The sequence below is a fragment of the Primulina tabacum genome, chromosome 3 (genome assembly GCF_025594145.1).
Source record: "Primulina tabacum isolate GXHZ01 chromosome 3, ASM2559414v2, whole genome shotgun sequence".
Classification (NCBI taxonomy): Eukaryota; Viridiplantae; Streptophyta; class Magnoliopsida; order Lamiales; family Gesneriaceae; genus Primulina; species Primulina tabacum.
Window position 1 is genome coordinate 10,483,352 of NC_134552.1, and position 17,820 is coordinate 10,501,171.

General features: G+C 33.9%; 3 protein-coding genes across 3 annotated transcripts; 2 read left to right on the forward strand and 1 right to left on the reverse strand.

Annotated features, from left to right (window-relative positions):
• The first annotated feature begins 5,629 nt into the window (after positions 1–5,629).
• LOC142538959 (putative homeobox-leucine zipper protein ATHB-51) lies at positions 5,630–8,192 on the forward strand. The gene is made up of 3 exons (XM_075644256.1): positions 5,630–6,059; positions 6,688–7,034; positions 7,793–8,192. Exons 1-3 carry the CDS (start codon positions 5,963–5,965, stop codon positions 8,015–8,017), a joined length of 669 nt encoding a protein of 222 aa, XP_075500371.1. The 5' UTR covers positions 5,630–5,962; the 3' UTR covers positions 8,018–8,192.
• A 314-nt stretch (positions 8,193–8,506) lies between these two features.
• On the reverse strand, positions 8,507–12,346 carry LOC142538960 (putative glycosyltransferase At5g03795). Its single transcript, XM_075644257.1, has 4 exons — positions 11,936–12,346; positions 9,860–10,059; positions 9,373–9,718; positions 8,507–9,289 (listed from the first exon to the last, which is right to left on the reverse strand). Exons 1-4 carry the CDS (start codon positions 12,143–12,145, stop codon positions 8,603–8,605), a joined length of 1,443 nt encoding a protein of 480 aa, XP_075500372.1. The 5' UTR covers positions 12,146–12,346; the 3' UTR covers positions 8,507–8,602.
• Positions 12,347–16,110: 3,764 nt separating this feature from the next.
• Positions 16,111–17,629, forward strand: LOC142538961 (protein RGF1 INDUCIBLE TRANSCRIPTION FACTOR 1-like). Its single transcript, XM_075644258.1, has 4 exons — positions 16,111–16,221; positions 16,354–16,536; positions 16,713–16,928; positions 17,289–17,629. The coding sequence occupies exons 1-4, from the start codon at positions 16,219–16,221 to the stop codon at positions 17,499–17,501; spliced, it is 615 nt and encodes a 204-aa protein (XP_075500373.1). The 5' UTR covers positions 16,111–16,218; the 3' UTR covers positions 17,502–17,629.
• The last annotated feature ends 191 nt before the right edge of the window (positions 17,630–17,820 follow it).

The following is a 17,820-nucleotide window of genomic DNA, read 5'->3' on the forward strand; positions in this document are numbered from 1 at the left end:
CAGCACCGAGAATCTAGAGGTGGCTCCTACAGGTTCAAGAGGTGGCTCCCGTCATGTAGCACTTTGCCTCGCAGGTTCAAGAGGTGGCTCTCATGCACGTAGCACTTTGCCCCGCATAGCACTTATTTCTCGGTGTTCCATGCCGGTGACCGGCTCTGATACCATTCTGTCACGCCCCGAGCCCGGGCCTGCGGCTGCGTGACTGCACAATGGGCCCCTATAGCAACTACTTCGTATTCGTCCTCGCTTTACGAAAATGATTAATCCAAGTTGCTATAGAAGTCCATTGTAAGCCATTATAAACTCATTTTAAATCTTTCATTTTTCAGATGTGGGACAAGGGTTTTACAATAATCACCCCTCTTTCAGAACGCGACGTCCTCGTCGCGGCCTGATCCCTCGATCCACCAGCACCGAGAATCTAGAGGTGGCTCCTACAGGTTCAAGAGGTGGCTCCCATGCACGTAGCACTTTGCCCCGCATAGCACTTATTTCTCGGTGTTCCATACCGGTGACCGGCTCTGATACCATTCTGTCACGCCCCGAGCCCGGGCCCGCGGCTGCGTGACTGCACAATGGGCCCCTATAGCAACTACTTCGTATTCGTCCTCGCTTTACGAAAATGATTAATCCAAGTTGCTATGGAAGTCCATTGTAAGCCATTATAAACTCATTTTAAATCTTTCATTTTTCAGATGTGGGACAAGGGTTTTACAATCACCCCTCCTTCAGAACGCGACGTCCTCGTCGCGTTCTGATCCCTCGATCCACCAGCACCGAGAATCTAGAGGTGGCTCCTACAGGTTCAAGAGGTGGCTCCCGTCATGTAGCACTTTGCCCCGCATAGCACTTATTTCTCGGTGTTCCATGCCGGTGACCGGCTCTGATACCATTCTGTCACGCCCCGAGCCCGGGCCCGCGGCTGCGTGACTGCACAATGGGCCCCTATAGCAACTACTTCGTATTCGTCCTCGCTTTTACGAAAATGATTAATCCAAGTTGCTATAGAAGTCCATTGTAAGCCATTATAAACTCATTTTAAATCTTTCATTTTTCAGATGTGGGACAAGGGTTTTACACAAATGTTGAATTTTGAAAGTTGATATGTTCTATATATATATTCATATTGTATTGGAATCATGTTCTAATATCAGTATTTGCAGATCATGGCTATATATAGACTTGACATACATGCATATTTGACAGTATAGCACTCATCGAGTAGTAGCTCATAGCTCATGAATCCAACCAGCTTGATCCAAACCAAACTCCAGTCGGGTTTAGACCGAACCGCCGTCCCACCTTTAGCTACTCATACAGTATATATGCTTGATTAAATTCTTATGTTCTGAAAGCTGCTAGAAATTATGTCTGTGTGATAAAGATATAATGAGTTGTGGTGATTTTTATAAGACAAGGACAAGTGTATGTCTCTGGTGGTTGGGTGATTGAAGTACTCACAGCATGTACTCCCAATTAACATTAAGTAATGTCTGCGTTATTTATGAAACAGTTGGTGCATATATACGTTGCATAAAATAATCAGTCGTAGCTTTCTTGCTAGCTAGCTACATGCCCGTAATCTCTCCTAGTCGGCGCTGCCTAGTAGTGTGGCAAGTCTTGATGATCATCGGCCTATACTTCGAGCCACAGGTTTCGAATGGGATTCATGCAAGAAATATATCGAAACACGCGTCTGTTAATCAACCAGAAATTTTGGCCAATTATGCAGATAGTACTCGTTGTGGTTATGTACATGCCATAATCGAGTTTAAATACGTACATGAGAATATAAGTAATATTTTAGAACGAACGATTGATAATTAATCTAGGTTCACTCGAGTCAACTAAATACAACTCATGAATGTGTATTAAACTTGTTCGTTGGGAGTTGAGGTTGTATGAATTTTGCTTAATTAATAAACTTTTATTTCACCACCAAACTCGTGGTTTTTTCAAAATTTTGCACCCCTTTGTGTGCATATATGATGACGTATGTGCGTGTTTCGCATTTAATTTTGCTATATCATTTCTATTTTTCCGCTTTTAATGTGGCATATAAAAATCGACCAAGAAAATCGCAAAAACTTGTGTGAGACGGTCTCACAGGTCGTATTTTGTGAGACATATCTCTTATTTGGGTCATCCATGAAAAAATATTACTTTTTATTGTAAATATCGGTAGTGTTTACCCGTCTCACAGATAAAGAAAACCTACTCCTATTTTATATTTGTATAAATTTATTTGAAATTAAAAGTTTATTCTAACTCCATACTAAATTTTGTTTAATTGTATTTTTACATGATTTGTGAACTTATAATAAGATCTAGATTTAAAAGAAAAAAGAAATCTACTTTAAAAGAGTGTTTATTTCTCTTTATTACAATAAATTCCATAGTTATAATTTTATTGATATAATCTATTTTTAGGACAATAGGAGATCTCCAATGCAATTCTTTCTCTTTCATTCATGATGAAGGATTGTTGGCATATTTACGAACATCATCATTGAAAAACAAACTTATTGGAATTTAAAAAAATGACCACAAATAGAAAGGGTTGAGGATCGATGTTATACAAATCAATTAACTTAATATTGTAAGAGCACATATATTGTTGATCATCCAATAAAATATATTATATTCATCATATTCTCAAATAAGATATATAATTTTTTTTAAACATAAGTTATGAATCATACACACACAAAAAAAAACATAAATAAATAAATTATTATATATTGTTTATTAAAATTCTTTCAAAAAAATTTTATAATTCTTGAATTTATTAGATATAAATGTGGTCGGTGGGTTTCCAATAAAACTATAAATTCTATTGAATCACAATATCAACATATATTTTAAAATTATGGAGTAATAGCCATTTAAGAGCTACATTGGCGCCAAGTTCATGGACCAATATTTCATGCTTGATATTAAAAAATTATATAATTTTAATTTATTTTTTGTGATTAATCAAATAATTTTCCACATGTTTGGTTCTCATTTACTTAATCAATTTATTTAATTAATTGGTGTTAGCGTACAAGTAGGTAGGCCATTGCACCGTCCGTTTTAGTAGTTGTACCATAAGACTACCCCCCCTCCCTATACGGAAACGGCGTGCCGCCAATTTGAAGGGACACGAGGCTTAGGGATCGGCGCCTTCATGCGTCAAATTTATATTCGGGCATCTATTTTATTTCTACGGTTGCAATAAGAAGCAGTGGTGGAGTTAGAAATATGGCTCTGTCCGGGTTAAAATTTTAAACTCTAAAATATTTTAATATTTTAACTTGATTTACCTGGCCTAATATCTTATTATTCCAAATTATACAAAATTTACATATAATTTTTTTTAAAAAAAAATTGGGCCAACCCGGATGTACATTTATGTGGTTCTGCCTCTTATAAGAAGCATTTTGTGTGATGTCACCCTCCAATAGAAAATAATTAAAATTATCGAAAATAAAAAAAAAATAAAACTGAAATATTATCATATAGAAAATCATAATGAGATTTTCTCTCCGATGACTTATGATTCATCTAGAAAAAAAGTCTTAAGTTTGGAACAAAATCTAGAGTTTGAGATAAGTTGTAACAAGTTAGGATTTTCCATCCATATCTCACTTTGTGTTTTGTCCATAGCTTTGGTATGAACATGGTTCAACAACATTGCCAAAGTTTCAATCGCATATATCCAAAAAATATGGCTAAAATTCAGCGAATCTCATCATAAATCGAACTATGTCTATCAATGTTTGATTAAGACGTTCTAACACATCATTCAATTGTGGTATATTACTGTGCGAGAATATCATTCTCTTTTAGATAGTCTTCACCTCGATTAAAAAAACATAAAAGAGAATGCACATAACATATATCATAGTACCTGTAAGATCAATATACCCAATTATTATATCATTAATAGTAAACAAAAACTTAAAATTATTATTAGTTGTCCAATATCTGTTTGATAAAATCTCTGCGAGTTTCATATATAGATTTGGACAATTCTCCCACCTGGCCTAGCTTTTGGGAATAAGTTAGGTTCAAGTCTCAATCTTAACATGATATCAAAGCTCATATTGCACCGTCATGTTTAGGACTGCCCATAATTGTGCCACCCGTTCTGTCCATAGTTGAGTCATTTGTAAATTTCACGTTCCATCACGCTCTAGATGTTCATTCATGGACGTGAGAGAGTGTGCTAATTGTCCCACATCGGTTGGATAAAATCACCGAGAGTTGCATATTTGGACTTGGATAATTCTACCACCAAACTAACTTTTAATGTTGAGTTAGATCCAATTCTTAATCTTAACACTATGTCATATTCAAATTGAATCATTTTAAAATTTTAGCTTGAAACAAATTTTCATCGTTGAAATTATATAAATAAATTAACTGGGCTCGGACATCAATGATATAAAAATCTAACGAATGTAATTAGATTTCTTAACCTTTATTAAATAGTCATGAATAAAATACTAGCAATGTTGATTTGTCCCAGCCGGTCCTCCGACTTGATCACCTACCAACAGCAGAAAAAATAAAAAGAATTCAGAATTCGGCAGCGAAAAAATCAAGAAGGGGTTAATTTACCAGTACACGAAATTTAAAACAAGTCATTGGTAATACTGCATGGGACATATATATTATACATACATACATATATATATGTATGTATGTATGTATGTATGTATGTATGTATGTATGTGATATGATGATTCTTTAAATCTGTCATTTACAGTGTGTTAAAACGTGGCAGTCTGTGTGTACTGATTCCTTGTTTCCATCTTAAGCACCGAGAAATTTAATGATTCACAGATTGTTGATGGACCAAAGGGTGAAACAATCCAAATCTTTGGATTCATGCATGCCTTTTAAAAATGTACAGCTCTGAAGCCATTTTCATTTCCTGTTATTATTATATTATATATAAAAATTTGAGTGTTGTCGATGTTATTGTGGTTTCATATAACTAAAACAATTGGGACTTCCTTTTATTTCTTTTTCAAAATTGGAGATAAATATGTATAAAACGTAAAATTAGGAGTGGAAAAAAAAGGAATTCGGTAAGTAAGGAGGCGTGAAAAAGGGTAAGCATATTGTCAGCTGCAAAGACAGGGATTTAAGGGGGACCAGATTACGACCTTTGATTACTACTTACATCCAACCGACAACATTTCCTCATTTTGAACTTCCCTTTTTCTCTTTCACACACCGTTTGCAATTTGATTTGGAAAAAAGATTTAAAAATGAATTTAGAATGACATTTCTTTTGGGTCTATTTTAAATATGAGTAGATCTCTTGTAAATCGGTTCCACGAATTTTTATCTGTGAGACGGATCAATCATATAAATATTCACAATAAGACATCCGTCTCATAAAGTACGAGTCGTGAGACCGTCTCACATAAGTTTTTGCCTTTAAATATATTATAATTATTATTGTATTAACGTTGATTAACAAGAGATGAATTGAAATCCGCTCAACAAAAATTCATCAAATCAACCAAATTAATTTAAATTTCATACGTATTATATAATATGTATATAATTATATGTAACGATAAGAAAAATAATAAAATTTGAAAAGGAGTAATAGCACTGTTGTCGTGTGGTGGTAGTATTTATTAGTTGCGTCAAAAGTAAGAGGCATGCATGGATCTCGGCTTACCAAAAAGCCATCCCCCTTTTCCCTTTCTCTCGCGGACAATATTCTTGTAACTCTTGGTTCTAACCCTTCAAAAGGGAGCTTCAAAGCAACTCAGTGACAGAGATTTCTCATCCTCGCGCTCTCTCTACATCTATATATCTATCTATATATATATATATATATATATAGATAGATAGATATAGATATACACCTGATTTGGGGATTTCATATATTGTCTGTTTGAAAGGGCCGGTTATACGAGTGTTAGTCGTCTAGTTTTCTTGAATAATAATATCAAGTATGGAATGGAATGGTAATATGAGAGTTCCCTTTGTTTCTCATCAACCTGAGAATTCTTTTGGTTTTCTCCACAACTATAGCTACGACCAATTTGCAGGTGCCTTTCCATTTTATTTACTTTTAGTTTTCTTGTGTTGTTCTTGCATGGACTATTTAAGCAGCCTCAGAACTTACAGATATGGAGAAGGAATGTGAAAGTAAGTTTATGATGAGGGGCTATTCAAGCAGTGCTTGGTTGAACTTTTTATATATTATATCCGAGTTAAAGACTCCTCGAAAGAAGTCTGTGAACATTTTTCTACACATGTATCTGGTAGGATATATTTTTTTCAGTAGGTTGATGTTGTAAGTTTAATCACTTTGTTTTTATAAAAAAAAAAAAAAAAAAAAAAAAAAACAAAACAAAACGAGTTGAGTTTACGTTTCGAATATAATATATGTGCAAAATTTTAAAATTTTGAAAACTGGTTTATGGGGATGTATCTGTATCTATGGAAAGCTGGTTCAGAAAATAATAATTTTTTTTAAGTAGATGCAAAGATTTTATAGCAAACTAACAAAATTTCCAAGGAAAGTTGCATAAGAATTCGATATTATAAGAAGGTGGTTCTGACTGACCCTTTGGGCTAGCTGCTAGGTCTCATTGAAACTAACATTACAGAATCGAACTTTCTCTTTTCTATAATCAATTATAATCGAAACTGTTGCATATTTTTATATTCCAGGTTTTGAAATGAAGCAGCCATCTGCCCAGACGACACACCATGCAGCTCTGCTACCAACTTTACTGGAGAAAAACAACAGTTACGGGCTGCAGCAGGATTCGAAGAAGAAACGATTGAGCAACGAGCAGCTGGAATCCCTGGAGAACAGTTTCCAGTACGAGATCAAGCTAGACCCTGACAGGAAAATGAAGCTGGCGAGAGATCTGGGGATGCAGCCCCGACAGATTGCTGTGTGGTTCCAGAATCGGCGGGCTCGATGGAAGGCCAAGCAGCTCGAGCGCTTGTACGATGCTCTTAGGCAGGAGTTTGATAATGTTTCCAGCGAAAAACAAAAACTTCAACAGGAGGTATGCGTAAAATATATGACACAATTCATTTTTTGAAAAAAATAATAATTTTTATCAACCATGTTCTTGGTTCCATTTCTTTGGAATAAACTATAGCAACTCTTGAAGATCCCGTCTAGCACTGAGATTATAGCATGATTAAATGGAAGTTAAATATTTCAGAAATAATACAAAATATTAAACTGTTTCAATTACCAACTCCCCGGATTCCTCACCGAGTACCATATTTAAAAATAGAGTACTAATATATATATATATATATATATATATATATATATATATATATATATATATATTACAATATTGAAGTTTTTGCGAATGCATGACGATTAATACAACTTATTTAATCGAGTACCTACTCGGTTGATACGAGAGGACAGATATCATTTATACATGTTTTAAATTCAAGTACTCGTGACAAATAAAAAAGGTTGTTAGAGGTGTGTCCTCTGCCATCAACTATGAATTTATAAATGTCTGATCTCATTTATTTATGACTTGGATTTTTATAAAATTTTCAAATTTCAGAGCTTTTCATGCAGTATTGGAATCCTACCTATATTCTATTGAAAAAATGTGACTAGTGATAAAAATTGGAAAAAAAAACTTCAAAATTTTATGTCAACTCTTTTGAAATAAATGAAAACGTAAAAACTCTTGGTCGGCCCATGATTTCTGTTAGTCTCAGTTTCAACAATGCAAAGTTTTGGGCTTACAGATGTATATTCTTTCTTTTTCTATTGACAAATCAACTCTAGGTTTTGGCATTAAGGGCTATAATACTGAAGCAGCAAGTGGACAAGAAGCAAGTCTCAACAGGCTATACAGAGGTTTCCGGTGAAGAAACAGTCGAGAGCACGTCGATCCCAGGCTCCGGTAACCCCGATGGAGTTCATCAAATCACAGAATGCAACTCGTTGTTGAACATGGAGGACTACAATCAAGCTGTGATGATGCCTCCATATTGGGCTAATATGCCTTAAAGCCAAATAACCTAATGCATGCCTTGCTATTTCCTTTCTTTGTTTATATTTTGCCCTTAAACTAAAGATGTAGTGATGATAATCCTAATCCTAGCTAGGCCCTAACTATAAAAGGTACGTGCTGTTAAGAGGAATGAATAGTTTGCGGATTCAAATAGCTTCTCGTTCAAGTTCACGATCTCTTTTTTTATTTTTGCGAGTACATATTTTTAGAGGAAGACGATGTCATTACATTTAATGGTATGATAGCTGCATCAATATTCAACAATCGATTTTAACTATTCACCAAGTTTGAAATGTTGTGGTGTTGTTTCGGTCCATTACTTCGGTGAAACCTAGATCATTAAGTAATATATACATTCAAAAATTCAATTTTTGAAGTTTAAAAGGCTCAGTAAGCTTATAATGTGAATCTGCAGACCCATATGTAGAATCAAATAATTGCATTTGTTACGATAACTTGTATTGATTTTGTCACATAAATTTATCTTTAGAACATATATATTTATCTGTTAATCATTCAAGTACAAATCTAAGCATACAATTGGTAAACTGAAACAACCAAAATCCTCTAAAGAACTAGAACTACTCATTAACTACAGCTTGTTCATCATGAAACCTAACATTAAGCCTACGGAGCCAAATAGAATGCAATATCATATGAAACACGTCGTAACGTTGCGGAGGCGAATTGACCTCAAAATGCCTCCTCATCTGTATCCCTCTTCTCTGCATCTCCACATACTTCCTCAACGAAATACCCATCAAAATTTTCTTCAAATTTGGAATATCCTTCACCGGAACAATCACAGCGAATGTCTCCCAATTCAAAACGTCACTGAAAGGGATGACGTAACTGTCTTTTATCAATACAGGAACGCACCCCAGATAGAGCCCCTCCACCATTCTCGGGCTTGCAACTTCGTAGCCGCTGGGGCAGATGCAGTATCGGCTTTTTCGCATCATGCCATAGTAGGAGATGCTTTTGGGCAGGTATTCGTAGACTTGAACATCCGGGTCATTCTTGTTTTCCCAGTGTTGGAGGAGGATAGGGCGGATTGGACCATGGACGCCGCCAGCGTAGAAGACTAGTATGGGTCGTTGGGAGGGTGGCGGGCCACCAATGAGACCCGTCGTTGTCCCTCCAGGGAGGAGGATTTCGGGGATAGATACGTCTCGAGATGGGTCGAAGTTTTCCGATGTGTTGGCATTGCATAATGCTCGTATGGCGTTCTTGTACAGGTTTGGGATTGCAGAAGAAATCTCTGGTCCCTAAATCAATTGGATATTCGTTTGTGTGTTAAATTACAACAATTTAAGCATTTCATTTTATTAAAAAATTTAATTTTTCTCACCCAATCATGGCAAGCAAGCATGAAATGATCTGCACCAAGGCTCCGATTCCAGTAAGGATGATTCTGAGCTATAATATTTACATAATCCGACGCCGTGTTCTTCATCAGAGTCCATTCATGGGATTCAGGTACGTAAATCAGCTGAGTTATCATGGTTACGCTGAATGGAAGGAAGAACATGTGAGCTTTGTTTGGATCGAATGTCCGGAAACGGCTAACTTCCATATTCTGTATGAAAATTCCCTCGATCGCGTACGTATGCTTGCAAGGGCCAAAGTGAAATACCGGGGCCTCCCCTTCTTCGTATACAAAAATCTTGAATCTCTTCTCCATTTCCAAATAACTCCTGCAAGTTTTAATTAAAATCATTGTTATCATTACACATTTAATTATCTATATTACATTGAAGTGTCAATTGAACAAGATACAATTTATATATATATACACACATATAGAATTTGATATTTTTAAAAGTCCGTGCAAATACCTATGAAAAACTTGTGGATTCCAATACATGGGTCCATTGGGAACATAATCAGGATCTTCTTCGGTTTGGTTCCCGCCCTTGGCTTCCTTGATTGCGGCTCGAGCTTGAATTAAACCGGCTTCTAATATCTTCAAATCACTATACTTCCTTTGTGAGATCGGAGTCTCTGTAACATTTTGATTCCCGTCTCCATTCTTTACCTGTCAAAATATCAAAAGATGAGAGCCAATCGCCAAAGTTTTATTCCGGTTAATACATTTAAAACACACCTTTCATTTCTAAAAGAGAAAATTGTATTTTGGTTCGGTAGGTTTTTTTCCAGCGATTTTGATAATCTTTGTTACATTTTAGTCTTAGTCTACTATATTTGTTTTTGACAATTTTATCATTTTTCCAACGTGGTGTTGATGTGAAATCAACGAGACGTTGCCGTATGTAGTATCCATGACGTTTCTTGAAAACAATATGTTTTTTTTGTAATATCGATCGAAAGAACAAGTACAGATAGGCACTCGCAACACTTGGAATAAAAAAAATAAAATTGTCAAAAATAAAAAGATACATGACTAAAATTGATAACATTAGAAAAAAAAATCACACATTATAAAATGTCAATTTTCCTTGTTCAAAATATTCATCTTTGTGATTTGGCTCGTGTAGCCAAAAGAATAATAGGTTTTTCTTTATAAGCCAATATTAAACGTTATACTTTTGATGGGACTAAGAATATAAGACAAAAACTTGTGTAAGACGGTCTCACGGGTCGTATTTTATGAGACGGATATCTTATTTGGGTCATCCATGAAAAGTATTACTTTTTAAACTAAGAATATTATTTTTTATTGTGAATATCGGTATAGTTGACCATCGTCTCACAAGAGACCTACTCAGAATAAAATTAGGTTGGAGACCAATGACTAAGAATTTATACAACTTATATATTTAATTAAACCATATAAACCTCGGAAATAGAATACGCTTAAAAATGGCATATGTGGTCATGCTCATATTTTCCTTACAAGAGTAGGATAAGTAGCTCCCATTCAACGTTAGATTCCTCCGGAAATCATTGTCATATGAAGTAGGCAGGATGCATTTTCTCGGTTGCTGCTGAAGGGCTAAAAGATTTATACCGTGTAAATTTTATTTTATTTTTTAAAAACGAATTTTATCTCCTAAGCTTAAAAAAAATGGTGTATTTCTTGAACTACGTTGAAGCACACCATCGAGCCATTCCTGTGTTGAGCATATAAAGTATACCAACACCCACACCCATGGGGCCATGCTTAATTATGCTCAAATTTTGAAGTTCTATGAAATTATAAGGCTAATATGATATTTACCTTTAATTTCGTTAATAAAAACAAAAATATTTTCTAATTTTAAGTAGAGTATTAGACCATAATATGGATACCCGTGATCTTTAAATAGAGTTCTGAATCAAGATAGTTTGAAAATTGATCTTGGTCAAACATTCCTTTTTTTTAAGAAAAAACAAAGATCAAACACATGTTCAAAATTGAAAGGATTAGATTTCAAATTCATAGTCAAACAAAGATTGTTTTGTTAAATATTCCCATTAAAAAATGAATGATTTCAAATAAAACGAAATAAAACAATACAAGCATCCTAATGAATTTAGTTATAAAATTTAAAAAATTTTAATATATAAAAATGATAATATCTTAAACTATAGTCCAAGTCGAGAATATGATTAATTTTCCAATTTTAACTGCTTTGATATATTTTCCAGAAGGAGATGACTTAGTCTGCATATTTTGAGAAAAAAAATTTGCTGTGGAACATATGATCGTGAGCTGTATAGATTCTTGTTAGGAGATTATACTTAAATGCCGAAGATATGAGGCTGTGATTGGCAGATTTGATTTGTATAATCCGATTCTAGGGGTATATAATTATAATATATCGAGAGCACGGGTTGGAAGATTTACAAAATTACCTTCAAAATTTAGAAAATTATATTACTTTGAATCTTCTCTCAGCCATGCATAATCATTCAAAATATAAATAATACAACAAGTTCAAGAATTACAGAAAAGGAAGTAGAAATCTTACTTGAGTTTGGTTGAAGCTATGACCGGAATGCGATTCTTCCAAATTATCGACATGTGGAAATTTCGAACTCAAATAATTACCGGAGAAAGGAGAATTTAAAGTGAAATCCGACACTTTAGGACCGATGAATACCACCACCGCTGCCGCTGTAAGAAGCGGCATCAGAACCCATACAAGCTTTAAAGAAGACGAAGAAGTTAAAGAAAGCATCTCCCTCAAACCCTAGAAGAAATCTTTTGGAATTCCGTTTAGTGTCTTCTTTGAATTCGTGGGGGTTCTTTGCTTCGTCAATTTACCTACTTTTTCGACAAGTTGTTTTTTGTGTGTTGGAACGTTTGATTTTCTCTGCGTATGCGAAATGTAAGAATTTGAAGTTTGGGATAGAGTATGTGAAGAGGAAAGAATGGGGGGAAGTTGATTGGGTTTGAGCAGTGATGAGGTTTCCATGCAAAATATGGAAACTTTTAAAATATGGTAACCTGATTTTATCATACTCAACATTCCTCCTTTTTTTTATTAGATAGATTGGATTCTTTACGCTATGTGTGGGCTATTTACTTAACACAATAACTTTCGTGAGACTGTTTCATGAGTAAATTTTGTGATATGGATATCTTATTTAGGTCACTCAACAAAAAATAATATTTTTTAATCTAAAAATATTATTTATTATTGTAAATATGGACATAGTTGAATAAAGATCTCACAAGAGACCTATTACATACTTAATTATTTAGAAAATACATAAGCCCGTATTATATTTATGCGTATTTTTGGAATTTTATTAAATCAAATAAAATTGTGATGTGGAAAATATTTGTCGGGAACCCGATACCCGAATCCGAGTGCCTACCCTTGGGTTGTACCATTAAACTAAATTATATATTTTTTGGTATACAATTTAAATGGGAATTACGCATGTTCATATAAATCAGACGGTAAATGTTACATATATAATATTTCTTATAATCTATCTTTGACTATACATACCCCTTTATTAATTGGTTTCTCAGTTAATTGCTCTAATTAATTGTTTCGTTGAATGAAAAATATTAGATAAACGTTTACCATTACTATTTATTAAGTGTAAGATGATTTTACCAAATATTATAGTTGATATACGTTAATTATTATGGAGTAGGTCTCTTGTAAAACGATCTCACGAATCTTTATCCGTGAGACGGGTCAACCCTATCGATATTCACAATAAAAAGTAATACTCTTAGCATAAAAAGTAATATTTTTTCGTGGATGACCCAAATAAGAGATCCGTCTCACAAAATACAACCCGTGAGACCGTCTCACATAAGTTTTTGCCATTATTATGTACAACTATTTACATTTTTTCAAATATTATAGTGGATATACGTTAATGTCCATTCGGATTCTATATTTTGACGATTGTGCATGTCACCTATTTTATTCCACTTCGAAACAAGATGGATTCCATTCACAGGCACAGCAATGAATTTGATTTAAATAACTTTGTTGATAATAAAGCATAAAAATAAGTCTGAAACGTCAAAGAAATAAGACAAACTCTCAATTAATTAGCTATGATACTTATCGACTATGTTGGTCGTACGTACATTAATGTTACCTCGACTTTGTATATATGTATATATAATATAATTTTTAAATGTATATATTAAATTTTAATTGTAACAAAAGAACATTACCCATCGAGGAAATTTCTATCGATTAGGTAGTTATCAAAGGTGAATAATAATGGTCAAGAAGATTTAATATTGGCAATTTAATAAATATTTGTAATTAAAATAATTCATACAACATATGCTATAAAATCTAAAAAACTGTGAGCACAAACCTTTAAAATTCTGATCTCATTTGGAAACGGTTATGGTATTGTTATGTTGGCATTGTATTTTTTTTGACGATGTGTAGTTTGTTACAGTTAAGTTTCTAATTCAAGATTTCGTTCTGAATTAAATATCTTATGTCAGATAAGTTATAAATTATTGATGACATTATACATTCATATATATATATATATATATATATATATATATATATATAGACGAACATTACACAACTTTAAGTGTGTGTATATATATATACACACGAACATTACACAACTTTAATTTGTACCAAACTTAATGATGGTGGCAGCATTGAAGAAGTATTATTTGCCCCTTACAGATATTCCTTAATTTATTGAATTGTTTAGATATATTCCCCCATTTCTTCCTTTTTATTTTATTATATTATATTCAACTCCAGACCTTCTGTTTTCATTTTTACACTTCCAATTTCATCTTCCTTTACGCATCTATTTTGATTATGGAAATTTATATATTAATTCATTAATAAATTTGTTTTGCTTTGTTTTTGTTTTTTAATGAATGAGTTATATATAAAATAATTGAACGACACATGAATTATGTGTATACAATTATAATATAATCTTTTTAAAATAAATGAACGAGATAATAGAGGAACTAAATTAAAATACCTTATGAACAAGGTAAAAACCTGTGTGAAACGGTCTTACGAGTAATATTTTGTGAGAAGGATCTCTTATTTGGGTTATCCATGAAAAAATACTACTTTTTATGCTAAGAGTATTACTTTTTATTGTGAATATCGGTAGGATTGACCACTCTCACAGATAAAGATTTGTGAGACCGTCTCACAAGAGACTTACTTATCTACGGACAATATGTAGTTGAGGTAAGAAAAATAGGTAACTCGGGAATATATTATACGAATAATTTTTAGATAAATGAATAAATTTACGGTTGCATTTGGATGTAAAGATTTGAGTACGTTGATTCAATTTAAAAATTACATATCAATTTATCGTATCTATTTGATCAAAATTAAAGAAAAAGATTTGAAATCTCTCGTGTTTACGAAATTTGAAATAGAAAGGCATTTGAGTCGCTACATCACTTGCTTCCTTTGTTCCTCAATTTTCGCTTTCAAGTGATTCTCGATTGATATAAAAACGATCCAAGTTTTTATTCCGCGACTGTATTTAATTTAATTATTATCATTTTTTGGTATGAGAATGAAATGACACATTCAATATCTTCTGCATATACTCTCGTGCACTTTTAATTATTTTTGAAAAATGAATATGAAAAACCATTACAATATTTATAATGCTTGGACAATAGACATTTTGTACAAAGACAAATAAATGATATAGAAAGAAAGAAAAAAGTGGTAAGAGACAACTTATTTTAAGGAACAAATAGTTGGATTGAGGATCTTCCTTCCGACATGACAATCACAGAACCGCCAACGCCCCAATCTTAAAAAATATTGGTAGCGATTATATTAAAGAGTTTTGATGTTGTGAACACTTAGCTATGAGTATTTATGTATTTATCGATTGAAGTGACGTTCATCTATTAAATTTTACAAGAATAGGTCTCTTGTGAGACGGTCTCACGAATCTTTATCTGTGAAACGGGTCAACCCTACCGATATTCACAATAAAAAATAATTCTTAGCATAAAAAGTAATTCTTTTTCATGAATGACCCAAATAAGATATCTGTCTCACAAAATACGATCCGTGAGATCGTCTCACACAAATTTTTGCTATTTTACAGTGCACCAAGTCAACTGTTGTCTAATAGATGCTGTGGTTGTTCAAAATTTCTCTACATTTCATAAATAAATAAATAAATACGAGGAAATTTTGGATCACGCAAACTTTCTCCCAATTTCATATCATATCTCATCAAAATATATATATAAAATCCCCATCTCGTGGGACCCATCATTAGTAGCCATTGACGTCATTCCACGTCATAAAGCACCCAGAAGGTGGGTTCATCAGACCTAATTAAAGTGTCAAGAATTAAATCAAATTGGTTTTTGAAAATTTAATTTGTTATTTGTGTATTTTAAAAGTTGAGATTTTTTATAAATTTTAAATCAAATAATGTTAGCTCTATTTTTGCTTAATCCAATATCCAAGGCCGGCCCGACCCAAATAACCATGTAGGTAGCGCCAACTCCTTTCACCTCATCCAATGGCGGGTGAAAATCTTGAGCCAGCCTTTTTGATCCCCACCGTCGGTTACCCAAATATTTAATATATAATAAACAAATTTTTTAAAAAAAAAAAAAAAATTGTGCCCCTCTCCCTAGCTTAAGTTGCGTCTTTGTTTCTTGTTGAATTTTAAGTTGCTGGCTGTTTAGGTTAGGCCTCCCCCCCCTCTCCCTCTCTCTCTCTCTCTCTCTCTTCTCTCTCTCCCGGAAACTTTTCCTCAAATTTTCTTTTCTTTCAATTTCAACCAGATTTTGACAATGGTAAGCATAAGCAGAATCATTGGCATTATGTATATATGTATATAAAACTATATTGATTTCTTTGAAATTTATTCACTCCGCCGATCGCATTGTTTTGATTGATCCAGTAATAGTGTTCTTGGGTTGTGACAGGACGCAATGCCGGTTCCTCCATGGCTGGAAAAACTCCTAACCACCGCCTTCTTCACCGTCTGCCGAAGCCACGGCGCCGCCAACAGAAGTGAATGCAATATGTACTGCTTAGACTGCAGTGTGGATGATGCTTTTTGTCCCTACTGCCGCTCATCTAAACACAGAGATCATCGAGTCATTCAGGTTAGACGCACGCATTTAATTTTCTTGGTCGAAAACAGTAATTATATCACATATACTATAACCGTAAGTGACACAATTTGATATATTTAATAATTTCTCTTGGAGGGATGAATTTTTGTGGCGTACGTTACGGCATTCAAGATAATTATTATTCCATTATATTATCAATGTTGCAGATAAGGAGATCATCATACCACGATGTTGTGAGAGTTTCGGAGATTCAGAAGGTTTTGGACATAAGCCGGGTGCAGACTTACGTAATAAACAGTGCGAGGGTTTTGTTTCTGAACGAGAGACCTCAGCCCAAAGTTGGGAAGCCGGTTTCTCACGTCTGTGAAATATGTGGGAGGAATCTTTTGGACCCTTTCCGTTTCTGCTCATTGGGATGCAAGGTTAGCACGTAAAAATCGAATTCTATCTCGTTTCCGACTATTGGATCATAGGTGAATGGAAATTCAAATGTAATAAGTTTAAGTTCTAAGTTCAAGATTTATATGAATGAGTTTGTGATGAATTACCATATGCATATCACTTTCACACAATATGACCCACGTTCATAAAATCCATCACCGTCGATATAATTAATAGTTGTAACCAATGCGTAATCCCACCATTTGAAATTTCCATGTGGTTGTCATTCTCTATGATGGGTTTGCGTAGATAAACAATGTAATATGAAATTTGTGATAGTTAAATTTTTCTATAATTTATTATTGATACCAAAATGGGCTAATACCATTTGTTTGAAGCAGCTTGTAGGAATAAGGAGGAAAGAGGATGCAAGCTTTACGCTAGATGGGAAGAATGAGAAAGTAATGGGAAGAAGATCGATATCATCACCAAAAGAGGAGGAAGAATTGCGTGAAGCCTCGCAACAAGACATATACCCGCCCACACCTCCGCCACCTCCTTCAAGATCAAGAAGAAGGAAAGGAATCCCGCAAAGGGCACCTTTTAGTTCTTAATAATAATCATCGACTATTAATTGATTCTTTGTATACAACTCATAATGTCATTGTCCCCCAAAAAAGAACATGTTTTTAGGATTAATCATTTACAAAACGAATGGGTTGGATATCGCATTATGAAATTCACTTTCTTTTTCGTCTATATCGCTAACTAGCTAGCTAGCTTGTATCTTGTTTTTTTGAATTTATTTCTATCAGTTAGTACAATTCCATATTATCTGTTTTTGGGGAGTTGGTGACTCTATGATGACTTTTTGGGGGATGGATACGTTTTCTAATTATGAGAGCCAAGAAATATAATAAATAAATAACTGAT